Here is a 13,195-nt window from a genome sequence, read left to right as displayed (position 1 = left end):
TGGTTGCATGGGGTGCAACGAAAGTTTATCTTTGATGGGAAATGCAAATGTTGGGCCAATCTCATTAATAGAATGCAAATCAAGAAACAATACAAATATTATTTACACGAGCCAAAATAGAAGGGAAGATAGAAAATAAACCTAAAATATGTTTTTCCTCCACTACCAATTTTAGTTTGTGTGGTTGTTGAATAAAGACCCATATCTTCGCATAACATGGGATAGCCAACCAATGCCAAGGCCACTCTAGCGACTTTGATTGCAGCCAAGGTCACCGGAGGTCAGGGTCAAGAGTTGCAACCCCCACCCCACCACCACCCATCTCCTTTGGCCTACACATCGCTCTCTGATTGACAATGGAATGACTACCACAAGCATGTTCACCATAACCGGCTTTCCAAATGATGGTCCTATACAACTTTTTGCTTTTTTGTAGCGTGCACCCTGTTAAACCGAACACTGTCATGTGATAAACCCCAATGTAGAAGATAAGAAGGGCTTAGCAAGCACAATTCTAGCGGCTAGTTTTTTTCTCCAACTTGAAGTCTTGCCCCTAATTTATCAATAGGAGGTCGGAAAAACCACATATTTCAGCATTCGTATTAAGTGTAGAGGTAGCTTGTAATACGTGCATGTGAGAGTGCCATTACAGGCGGTGCAAGAGTTATTCAAAACATCAGTAATATTTTTTTAGAAAGGTGGCACTTGCCTGACTTTAGCAAACTGAAACCCTTAAGGTGTTACAACAAATGACAAGAAAGTCTAGAATGGACTCAAGTTTGATACAAACCCAAGAGGGTAACTTGGCTCAAAAGCCGAAATGACACAGAACACGAAATAACTCCAAGCGGCGACGAAGCATCATACGAAATATTCCCCCATGGTTGTTGCCCTCCTCCCTAGGAGCCTTGGCATGTTGGTGGAGCTTATTGCACAACGTCTCAATGGTCGATGGTTTGTGGGCTGTCCTCAGTAGCTTCCAAAGCTGTAAGGATGTAGTCATTTTATAAAGTCCATTAGCAGGATGCTTATAAAAATGTTCTTTAATAAGAGTTTTATTACAAATTTGCTAAAGCGCCCAAGCGAGGGAGCAAAGCAAATCCAGGAAACCCTTTGTGGAAGTTAGGAAAGTCTCCCACTAAGGGTGTGGGAAATCGGCGAAAGATGTCAGTGCCCACAAAGAGGATTAAGACCGTCACCCCGTCCATGCCTCTTCTGCACTTCTACCCCAAATGTTAGACGGTCACGAACTAGACATCATAAGAAAATTCTTATCTTGGTGGATAATATGGCTTTCCAAATATCCATGGCTTGAAATTAGGTTTCCCAACAAAGTACGATAAATTAGAAAGTTAAGAACTTTCCCGATTTTTCCAACTTCCAATGGAAAGAATCTGCATTATTGATTAGTGTGGTACTCCTAAGAATAATATCTAGGCGATGCCAATCCTCTCCTTCATCGGGGCTAAGAGTCAAGCCAAAAAGTGGACACCACTGGAGATGTGTCCAATTCTCACTCACCAAAGCGTTTGGCTGGCTATCGCAAACATAATGGAACTCGGTTGCTAACTGCTTTTCGCCAATCCTTACATCATCAATATTAATATTGTCATACCGGACTGAAAATAGCTTATCCTCATCAAGTTTTATAAGTAGCTCGTTAGAATTCATCAAAGCAATCAGGGTTCAGGCACTTGCACGAACTTTTCTTTTTCGAAATTGTAGGAACTTGTCGGGTCACCAACGAAAAAATAGGACGCTACGTAGCAATGCCTTGCTATATGAAATCAGTACACAATCGTTCGCTATAGCGATCCGATATGGCTTAGCTCTAGCGGATTTTAAGAGCTGCCCTATGTTGTCATAGCACAATATTTTTTTTCCATGCGCATCAACCTCATACATGGAGAGGCAAAAAAAAAACATTTCTAGTCGGCCTGCAAGGATACCTTCTGAAGGTGGTCAATCGTGACAGATTGATAGTGAACAACATCACTGACAGAAGGTATCCTCGGCAAAGCCCACAAGCATATCAAAGCCAGTCCCTGGCAAAATATTTACGTAGATCCTTTTTTTTCTCCACCTTCTTTTTCTTCTTCATTTTCATCAAGTACTTGTCATAACTTAACTCGAGATAGCTGACCACACAACACCAATTTATTTCACAAACTAGTTAAGTTTCAAGCGCCTAGAAGATAGACAGCTCGATGGACGCCCACAAGTTATCCTTGCGTCAAATACCGGTCACATCTTCTTTTATAAAAGCACCGGTCGTATCTCCAGTGTCAAGGTCAGGGAGAACTAAAGTTCGTACGGAGAAAGTTCTACCGTTCACCCTGCGAATCAACCTATGGTTGAGTTGGTTAGGTGGACAGTGGTATCCCCAACCCACCAGGGTTCAAATCCTGGTGCTTGCATTATTCCTGGATTTATTTCAGGATTTCCGGCGATGCGCTTTCAGTGGGAGGAGACGTTCCCGTCGACGACGAGGCGCCTACGGTGGCTTCGTAAATCTCAAGATGATATGCCGGCTCAGTCTCTCGGAGGTGCTCATAGGGGTTAGGGTGTGCGTGTGTGCGTTCATAGGGATGAGTATATGCGCGTGTATATGAGCGCTTGTGTCTATACTGATGCTCAAAAAAAAAAGTTCTACCGTTCACCCTGATCTTAGCCATCCAAAACTATATCTAACGGTTCTGGGCGCCTTGATAGGCCTCCCCTATGGCGACACATCATCAGTAGCAAGCAACATTTGTGGCCCGTGAGATTTTGTTGCCCAGACGGACAGTCGATCATGCGATCGGTCGGAAGCGGTCGAGGCAGCTGGCTGACTCGAGGCCCATGTTCCAGAACTCCTCGTAGTACTCCTGGTAGGTGAAGGGCCGATAGGCCAGAGGGTGGCCGCCGTCCACCAGCGCCTCTGCCGGCGCGACCACCGCGTCCGGGGACGGGCAGTAGAACGTCGGCACCGAGATCCTCTCGCTCTCGCTGTTCACAATCACCCGGTGGAGCACGCTCTTGTATCGATCGTTGCTCAGAGCCTGCACGATACCATAGCCGAAACGTTAGTGGATGCCGTAGAGTGCTGTTCACAGTTGTGTCTGTCTAGAAGGATACCTGCAGTTGATCACCGATGTTGATGACCAGCGCGCCGGGCACGGGGCTGACGGCCACCCAGCGGCCATCGCGCTGGACCTGCAGCCCGGACACACCGTCCTGGAGGAGCAGCGTCACGGCATTGGGGTCCTTGTGCCCCGGCAGTCCGTACGTCAGCTCCGGCTGCGGGCACGGCGGGTAGTAGTTCACCGCCATGTGCTGCGCGTGCCGCCCCATGGCCTTCTCCATGTGGCCTCTCTCGAGCCCAAGGCTCTCCGATATCGCCTCCAGCAGCCTCAGCGCCAGAGCTCTCGCTTCCGTCGAGTAGGTGCCGACTACTTCCCTGCTCACACGGTCAGCGCAAATTGTCAGTTTATTTCTAATTCTATCTTCTCACAGAAAAATACACCTATCAGTTTGCTAGCGCAGCCGAACAGCAGTTATATTTTGCCTCTTTTTCTCTTACTTTCTGTTATACTGTAGTATTCCTTACTGCAACAGCTAGCCTGTCATCGTCCTGACAGAGGTCTAAGGGTGCACATGTTAGGTATGCGCCTCGTTGTTTTGACAGGTTTAATTATCGGGTCGTATTGAAAGATTCGATCGGTATGAACAGTATTAAAAGTCGTAGGCTAAAATTAAGAATTAGTGCTAGTAACTAACTTAATTAGTTGGTGACCAGCGGCACGTACGGAAGTTCATCCTGACACGATAAAAATGAGGCCGAGCGTCGACGGGTGCTCACCTGAAGGCCGGCGGGTTCGAGGGCCACTGGTCGACGAAGCTCTCGAGCGGGTAGCAATGCAGGCGGAGGAAGTCGCGCCAGTTGCTCACCTTCTCGGTGCGCACGTTGAAGCTCGTGGACAGCCGGATCGCCTTCTTGGGGTCGTCGGAGTAGCACTTGAGCCGCTCCGATTCCGGCAGGTGGAAGAACTCCCTCGCCACGCGCAGCATCCCCTCCACGACCGCCTCCGGGATGCCGTGATTCGTCACCTACACACGCAGTAATGACCAGTGTCAGGTTGTTCAGAGCTCTGTGGAACGTCGTACTACATCGGCAAAACAAATTAACTGGTCTCAACAACTCGTGCACGTCGTACGTACCATGAAAAAACTGTCGTTCTCGCACGCCGCGCCGATGGCCTCGACGACCCTGCGACACCCCGGCCCGTCGAGGTGCTTCAGGTCGATGAGCGGAATGCCGGCGCCGGACTCGTGGTCGACATTGGCGAGGTCCGGGCGGTCACCGACCGCTCTGATGTGGCTCGACGGGACTTGCCCGGATTGCGCCACCAGATCGCTTAGGAGAGGCTTGGCAGCGATCGCCGGAGCCATGCTCTTGTCTAGGAATGGTACGATGTGGTGCGTACTCGCTGCCCGGCTGTTTGATAGTATTGCCACCCGCTGCAGTGGGGTTATATAATGTGACCTGTGCACATATTCAAGTTGGCCTTGCCCTTTTATAGGCAAATCCATGGCACACACAACAAAGAACCTTTTTGCACCTAGCATCCATGAATGAAATTTTTTTATTTTTCTAAAACATAAACGTCAGAAACGTCCGGCTTTAAATTAATAAAGCCCACATAAGGCAGCGTATCACAACCACAGTACCAACACACGGCGCCAGACTTAAGTAAACAGCAGCTAGAAGAGAATAGAGTGCGTTACAAGGCGCGACCGACCAATCAAAACGAGCACGCAGGCTCGGATGCTACTAGGACCAAAAGGGGGCTGCCCATCCCTATGCGGCAGCTGACGGCGCGGACGACGGGGCTCGAGACTCGGAGTAGACAGAGTGAAGATGACAGATAGCTTGGCGATGAAGATCAGAGTCCTGTTGTCTTCCCAGCAGTGCCCATTGCTGCAAGAACACGATGTATTTGAAGATTACATCAGCGGGATGCGAGGGAAACACGCCCTCAATAGAGCATACTATAAATTGACCTGAGTTATTGGACAAGGAGTTGAGTCGTGACCATAGGTTGGTGCAATAAGTCATAGAATGGCTAGGAGTAAATGACGTTCATGTTTTTGTTCTGGCTGTGTGCATTCTAGTACATATGCAGAGGACGGGTGTTGCTTATCATGACTATATCCGCTTCATACTACATTTTAAATTAATAAAAGCACCCTTTATAAAGAAAATGACAATCGTGGTCGTGGATGCATTTTAGCCACGCTAAATAAAAAATAAAATAAACAACTCTCAAGTTTTTGGTGTATAGGAGTCAACCTATCCATAATGAGAGTAACATAAATGACACCTAAGTGAAAAAGATGATGTGACAGCTAATTAATAAAGAGAAAGACAAATTGAGTAACATAACTAGTTACTCACACTATGAGTAACATCACACATACTAAGACAAGATGAGTCTACAACCTAATATATAAAATGTTGCATGACATCACACATATTTTACTTCCCACTATTGAGGTAGTAATATAGACTAGTAACGTGTGCATGTTACTAATCTAAGTTATTGCCCACTATGGGTAATCTCATAGCTGACTAACTCCGTTAATATTATAAACAAATTGATGCCTCACAACAAAGACCCTTGTCGGTGTCAAAACCGGCGGATCTCGGGTAGGGGGTCCCGAACTATGCGTCTAGGCGGATGGTAACAGGAGACAAGGGACACGATGTTTTTACCCAGGTCCGGGCCCTCTCGATGGAGGTAAAACCCTACTCCTGCTTGATTAATATTGATGATATGGGTAGTACAAGAATTGATCTACCACGAGATCAGAGAGGCTAAACCCTAGAAGCTAGCCTATGGTATGATTGGTGTTCGTCCTATGGACTAAACCTCTCCGGTTTATATAGACACCGTAGAGGGCTAGGGTTGCATAGAGTCGGTTACAATGGGAGGAGATCTACATATCGTATCGCCAAGCTTGCCTTCCACGCCAAGGAAAGTCCTATCCGGACACGGGACGAAGTCTTCAATCTTGTATCTTCATAGTCCGGGAGTCCGGCCAAAGGTCATAGTCAGGCCATCCGGACACCCCCTAATCCAGGACTCCCTCAGTAGCCCCCGAACCAGGCTTCAATGACGATGAGTCCGACACGCAGATTTGTCTTCGACATTGCAAGGCGAGTTCTTCTCCAAATCCCATATACCTGTCGAATAGTGTCCGACTTCCAATGAATGTTGTGCTCCTTGGCTTCTGTGCCCAATAATGACCATCTTCCACGTGTCAATAGAATGCAAAAAGACAGGGTGTTTTTTTCATTTACCCCCCTAGCTGCGAAAATGGGCCGCCTATAAAAGAGGCGGAGACTTAGATCCGAATCACACCATCTTCCCTCCACGAGCATTCATCGGAGCGCATTCGACAAAGATCCATTCCATCATGGCCGGTCGATGCAGCTCCTCCTCTCGCCCCCCAGCCCTCAGCCTGGAGATTGGGAGAGGTATTCCGTCCCGCATAGCGAGCTAGTAGCGCTCCAAGCCAAGAAGCTTCTCCCCCCAGCTTACATGGTCCCAGTTCGAGCCAGGATTGCCACTTATAATGGCGGAGAGCAAGCGAAGAGCGTCCCCAATCCCTCCAAAGGAGAGCGGGTATGCCTTGTCCCTTATTTAATAAGAGGGCTCGGATTTCCAGTACATCGGTTTCTCCGGGGGCTCCTGGAATTCTATGGCCTCCAGTTACACAACCTTACGCCTGCCTCCATATTGCATATTGCGGGCTTCGTAGCCCTTTGCGAGTTGTTTTTGGGTATCGAGGCCCATTTCACGCCGTGGAAGAAGTTGTTCTGCCTCGTGCCCCGTTCTCAGGAGGGGTCGATATATCAAGTGGGCGGAGCCGAACTATGGCGCATCGCCGGGACCGGATATCTATCCGGAACCCCAAAGAAGGCGTCCGAAGACTGGCCTTCAGAATGGTTTTATATAGAAGACATCCCTCTGCCGGACCCTGTACGGATCGGCCTCCCTAAGATTGATAATGCTCCCTTAAAGAAATGCCTGAGCTGGCGCCCACGGAGCCCTCAGAAGGAAAATGACAGGGACGTCCTTTACCTGATGAACCGGATAAGGTTGTTAGCTCATTCCGGACTGAGGTCATGGCCATATGCATTACGCGGGGGGTGCAGCCGCTTCAATACCGAGGCCACCCCATGTGGGATTTCAACGGGGAGGACGACGCCACCCGGTGCGGCCGTAAGGGGCCGGATTCGGCTGCCACTCTAACGAAGATCTTGTCCGCTTTGTACAAGGGAGAAGAGGAGGAATTCCTCCGTGTCAACCCACGGGGCGGATTTTCTATGTACAATCCTCCAAGCTGGGTAAGCGAACACGTTCACTTGACCATCCATTTTTATATTCCCATAGTTAAGTACTTAGTCTAGCAATTTTAACGCAGGAGCTACGCCAGACTGTAAAGGAGATAAACAGCCCTCCTCCACAACCCGAGGACCCGGAACGGTCCCTCGATCCAGACTCCCAAGAGGACACGGACTTGGCTGTGGAGCTGATTGATGGAGTGTTTCATCAATTGAGTAAGGACAACACCTTAGTGGCCATTACGGCCGATTATCCCGGACTACTTCCAGCCTCAAAGGTAACCGAGACCGAAGTCCCTAGTATTTTCAAGAGGATCCATCTGTGCTTATCTTTGATCACCGTATACAAATGGCGTTTCCTACAGGGGAAGTCCTTGAGGCGGAGGGCCGAGCCCACAGCAGCTAGCCAACAAGGGCCATCGAGGCCCAGTGGGCTAAAAAGAAGTGTGGACCGGATCGAGACGCCGGCGCAACGGTACGGTGTGCAATTTTAATGCCCAGGGTTTATGCCCTCAAGGCATACTAACGCTCATGCTCTTTTCAGGAAGAAGAGCACCCGCTGGACTATATCCACCGGCCAGGCTTCAAGGCCGGGTCCGGAAGCGAAGGCGAACACGGGGCGCGCACCGGACGCTCCTCCGACAGAGGACGCGGACAGGCTGTCTGCCACCAATTCCGAGGTGGAGAGTGCCATGAACCACAAGCACCGCCGGACTGTTCTTCGTGACGCATGTTTTTCCCAAGAGGCGTTGGACGCCTTTAATACGGGAGATGCGTACCTCCGTGCCGCTCAAAATGGTCTAGCCAGAGCCACAGAGCAGTATGTAAAAGACATACGGGTGAGAAAATCTGATGGTTATATATGTCAGTAGCCCCCGAGACTTGAAACAGTTAAAATAACTGATTTAAGGATCATTTGTTATGCAGGATCTTACAGAAAAGAATACTCAACTGTCCCAGGAGCTGGAAGAGTGCAAGGCCCAACTTGAGGCCGCACTAGCCGCAACAGGGAAGGCCAAGGAGACCCCCTCTGGTAATATATGCTTCGAAAGATGAGTATGTTGTGAAGTGCGGCATGTGTGCAATTCTGACCATAACAGTGCAGATGGCGCCGGAGTGGATCCGGACAAGCAGCAACTCTTGCGCCAGTTAAAGGCCGGCAAGAGCGTGCTTATGAGGATGAGGCAAGAGAAGAACAAGCTTCAAGATGCCAACATCCAGCTGGGCGAGGAACTAAAGGATGTTCGTGCTCACCTGTCGGATTCCGTAAAGGAGAATCGGCGGCTTCGACGCGGCATTTTTAGTAAGTGCTTGAACGAACCTTCAAAAAAGAGTTCGGCGAGGAAGTCGATTGACAGAGTTATGTCTGTAGGTATGCTGACAGGTCGGCCTGCGGAGGAAATGCCCAGTTCTATGGGTGACCTTCTTCTCGAGCTATCACAACTACACGAACGAGTTCGGCAGGCGATGCAAGGCCTCGTCCAGGCTTTGTGGCCATCCGTCTCCATGCCCGAAGGCCTTGGAGAGCTTGCAGAGAAGCTAAGGGGAGCGCGGCAGCACTTCCGATTATGGAAGATATCTGCCTGCCGTCAAGGCGCCAAGGAGGCCTGGGCCATGGTGAAGACGCGGTACACGAAGGCTGACCCAAACCACATGGCCGAGGTCAGACCTGTGGGCCCCGATGGGAAGCAGATCCCTGTCAGTTTAGTGTACGGCCAGGTAGAGCTGGCCACCAAGTATTCCCAACAGGACTGTAAATTGGACAGCCTGTTGGATGGTATTGAAGAAGAATATACCCAGTCAAATTGACTATGTAATTTAAAATGACATGTAAAATGCCTTCTAGCCGGATTGTAGATCATTTGTCATTGCGGACCTTTTCGCTTCAACCTCTGGACCCAATAGTCCGGAGTGTGTTCGAATACCCTCTCGGTTATGTAAGAACCGGGGCATGCGTTGAGACCAGGCGTAGGGGTCATTAGTGCTTTAGCAGACAAGTGCCCAACTAGTTATGTTATATTACATGGTTAGTAAGAAACATCTTCCAGGGAGAATAGTTCCGTTAGGGGTTCCTTTCCCTGGGAGGCATGCCGTAAAGTGCATGTCCGGACTGCGAAAAAAGCAGAAAATCATCTGGGGACGGATAAATAAACAAGTGAAAAATCATCTTTTAGTTCACCGACCGAATATTCCCTTAAGAACGCTAGCTTTCGGCTTCACCCAGTCTGAGGTACACATCCGGCTGACCCGGCAGTAACAATCGCAGAGGTGCTCCCTTTACCATCTAGCCGAACAATCGGGAACGTAGGGGTAAGCACAGGAGCCAGGCAACCCAGCTTGGCCAAAACTTAAGTCATATCGATGCATATAAATGTGAATAAAAGGTACATGCGGAAGTGTGACACATGTGTTGGGCATGAGGCCCGTATATACAAGCTTCTGATAAAGAAGCCCCCGGGTATAATGAGCGCGGATAGCGCATCAATTATGTGCGAACAAGGCGCAAATGAGCCCTTAAAAGGCTGTAAGAGAAAAGGAGGGAGAAGGAGATAAATATAAGACAACTAATATGTAAAAAATAGACAGAGGAAGGAGACGAACACAGAGTCCGGCGCTAGGCGTAGAATCTTCGTAGGAGCGCGGCATTCCATGGGTTCGGTTTGAGTCAGTTATCCGATGCATTTCGCAGACTGTACGCTCCACCAGTCAGGACTTGGTCGATTATGAAGGGACCTTCCCATTTGGGCTTGAGTTTGTCCTTTTTCTTGTCTGGCAGGCGTAGAACTAATTCACCAACATTGTAAGTTTTGGCCCGTACTTCTCTGCTTTGGTATCTTCGAGCCTGCTGCTGATAGAATGCGGAATGAGCTTTTGCCATGTCGCGCTCCTCCTCCAATGCGTCCAAACTGTCCTGCCGATCAAGTTCGGCTTCTCTTTCTTCGTACATGCGCACGCGAGGTGAGTTATGAATTATGTCGCAGGGCAGAACTGCCTCTGCGCCGTATACCATAAAAATGGTGTGAATCCGGTAGTGCGGTTCGGCGTGGTCCGCAGCCCCCAGAGTACGGAGTTGAGGTCCTGTGCCCAGTGCGTGTTAGATTCCTTGAGGGACCGCACTAGTCTGCGTTTGATGCCGCTCATGATTAGACCATTTGCCCGCTCGACTTGACCGTTAGTTTGTGGATGATAGACTGAAGCGTAGCCGAGCTTGATGCCCATGTTTTTGCACCAGAGTTTTACCTCATCGGCCGTAAAGTTTGTGTCGTTATCAGTGATGATGCTGTGGGGGACGCCGTAATGGTGTATGACCCCTGATATGAAGTCTATCACTGGTCCGGATTCGGCCGTCTTAACAGGATTGGCCTCTATCCATTTGGTGAATTTGTCAACCATGACCAATAAGTATTTTTGCTTGTGGGTTCCCCCTTTAAGGGGTCCAACCATGTCAAGCCCCCAGACCGCGAAGGGCCAGGTGATGGGTATAGTTCGGAGGGCGGTGGGTGCCATATGGCTTTGGTTAGCGAATAATTGGCAGCCGATGCATCGTTGGACTAAGTCCTGAGCATCTGTCCGGGCCGTAGGACAATAAAATGCAGTACGGAAGGCCTTGCTTACGACGGCCCGGTTGCGGCGTGGTGCCCGCCTAGTCCGGCATGAATTTCAGCCAGAAGGTTCCGCCCTTCCTCTTCGGAGATACACCTTTGAAGGACTCCGGTGGTGCTTTTCCTATAAAGCTCTCCTTCATGGACTTTGTAGGCTTTAGATCGCCGCACTATGCAGCGTGCCTCGTTTTGGTCCTTGGGGAGGTCTTGCCTAGTTAGGTAGGCTAAGAATGGTTCTGTCCACGGGGCAATGACTACCATTTTTTCATGGGCTGAGGATGTTACTTCCTTGGCAGAGCCTCCCGTTGTGTCAGAATGTTCAGTGTCAGGTGGTGCGGCTGAGTCCGGGTTGTTATTTCTGGACTCCCCTTCCCATTGGACGGATGGCTTGAATAGCCTCTCCAAGAAAATGTTGGGGGGACTGCATCGTGCTTTGCGCCGATGCGTGCCAAGACGTCTGCTGCCTGATTATTTTCCCGGACTATATGGTGAAATTCGAGCCCTCGAACCGAGCTGACATTTTTAGGACGGCATTGCGATAAGCTACCATTTTCAGATCCTTGGCATCAAAGTCTCCATCTTTTTAGGATATCGCGAGGTTCGAATCCCCACGCACCTCTAGGCGTTGAATGCCCATGGAGACTGCCATCCGGAGACCATGTAGAAGGGCCTCGTATTCGGCTGGATTGTTAGAGTCCGTATACATTATCTGGAGGACATATTGAACTGTATCTCCTGTTGGGGACGTCAGAATGACACCAGCCCCCAGACCCGCTAGCATTTTGCAGCCGTCGAAGTTCATGATCCAGTTGGAATATGTGCCATACTCTTTAGGGAGTTCGGCTTTAGTCCATTCGGCGACAAAGTCGGCCAAAACTTGCGACTTGATAGCTCGCCGTGGCTTATAGGTTATGTCGAACGGGAGGAGCTCAATGGCCCATTTGGCAATCCGGCCCGTCGCGTCACGGTTGTTTATAATATCATTAAGAGGCACTTTAGAGGCTACTGTTATTGAACACTCTTGAAAATAGTGTCGTAGCTTCGGGGACACCATGAACACTGCGTACGCTATCTTTTGGTAATGCGGGTACCGTGACTTGCATGGAGTGAGGACAGTGGACACGTAGTAGACTGGTTTTTGAAGGGGGGATTTGTGTCCGTCGTTTCTCGTTCGACGACGAGCACTGCGCTTACAACTTGATGAGTTGCCGCAATGTATAATAGCATTGGTTCGCCGATGTTAGGCGCAGCCAGGACCGGGTTTGTTGCCAATATGGCTTTTATTTTTTCGAGTCCAGTCATGAAAGCATCCGTCCACTCGAAGTGTTCGGTGCACCGGAGGAGGCAGTAAAGGGGTAATGCCTTTTCTCCCAAGCGGGAGATGAAGCGGCTTAGAGCCGCCATGCATCCAGTCAATTTTTGTATTTGTTTGAGGTCCTTTGGAATATCCAATTATGACAGAGCTCGGATCTTGGCTGGGTTTGCTTCAATTCCTCTACCGGATACAATGAAGCCCAAGTGCTTTCCGGCTGGTATGCCAAAAACGCATTTTCCGGGTTAAGCTTGATGTCGTATGTTCGGAGGTTATCGAATGTGAGCCTCAAGTCGTCTATTAGAGTTTCGACGTGCTTGGTTTTGACGACCACATCATCCACGTATGCTTCAACTGTTTTGCCGATCTAGTTGGCCAGACATGTCTGAATCATGCGCTGATATGTTGCGCCGGCGTTTTTGAGCCCAAAGAGCATTGTGTTGAAGCAGAATGGGTCGTATGGGGTGATAAATGCTATTGCGGCTTGGTCTGGCTCTGCCATCTTAATTTGATGGTAGCCAGAGTATGCATTGAGGAAACACAATGAACAGTGTCCTACGGTAGCATCGATGATTCGATCAATGCGGGGGAGGGGGAAGGGATCCTTTGGGCAAGCCTTGTTGAGGTCCTTGAAATCGACGCATAGGCGCCAGGATTTGTCCTTCTTTGGTACCATCACCAGGTTTGCTAGCCAGTCCGGATGTTTTATATCTCTGATGAATCCGGCTTCCAGTAGTTTGGCTAGCTCCTCTCCCATGGCTTGTCTCTTAGGTTCAGAGAAACGCCGAAGAGCCTGCTTAACAGGCTTGAATCCTTTTAGGATGTTTAGGCTGTGCTCGGCCAGCCTGCGTGGGATTCCTGGCATGTCTGAAGGGTGCCAGGCAAAGATGT

The 13,195-nt window shown here is 49.4% G+C and overlaps 1 protein-coding gene across 1 annotated transcript; it reads right to left on the bottom strand.

Annotated features, from left to right (window-relative positions):
- Positions 1 to 2,054: 2,054 nt before the first annotated feature.
- Positions 2,055 to 4,514, bottom strand: LOC123041745 (protein DMR6-LIKE OXYGENASE 1). Its single transcript, XM_044464310.1, has 4 exons — positions 4,201 to 4,514; positions 3,842 to 4,089; positions 3,118 to 3,439; positions 2,055 to 3,041 (listed from the first exon to the last, which is right to left on the bottom strand). The coding sequence occupies exons 1-4, from the start codon at positions 4,429 to 4,431 to the stop codon at positions 2,793 to 2,795; spliced, it is 1,050 nt and encodes a 349-aa protein (XP_044320245.1). The 5' UTR covers positions 4,432 to 4,514; the 3' UTR covers positions 2,055 to 2,792.
- Between the last annotated feature and the right edge of the window lie 8,681 nt (positions 4,515 to 13,195).

Source organism: Triticum aestivum, chromosome 2B (genome assembly GCF_018294505.1).
Source record: "Triticum aestivum cultivar Chinese Spring chromosome 2B, IWGSC CS RefSeq v2.1, whole genome shotgun sequence".
Lineage (NCBI taxonomy): Eukaryota > Viridiplantae > Streptophyta > Magnoliopsida > Poales > Poaceae > Triticum > Triticum aestivum.
The sequence above is the reverse complement of the archived record's forward strand: the minus strand, read 5'-3'. Positions and strand labels throughout refer to the sequence as shown.

Coding starts and splice junctions, on each gene's coding strand:
- LOC123041745 (XM_044464310.1), bottom strand. CDS start 4,431: ATGGCTCCGGCGATCGCTGCCAAGCCTCTCCTAAGCGATCTGGTGGCG. Junction 4,090..4,200: donor AGAACGACAGTTTTTTCATG/GTACGTACGACG, acceptor CTGCGTGTGTAG/GTGACGAATCACGGCATCCC. Junction 3,042..3,117: donor ACATCGGTGATCAACTGCAG/GTATCCTTCTAG, acceptor GGTATCGTGCAG/GCTCTGAGCAACGATCGATA.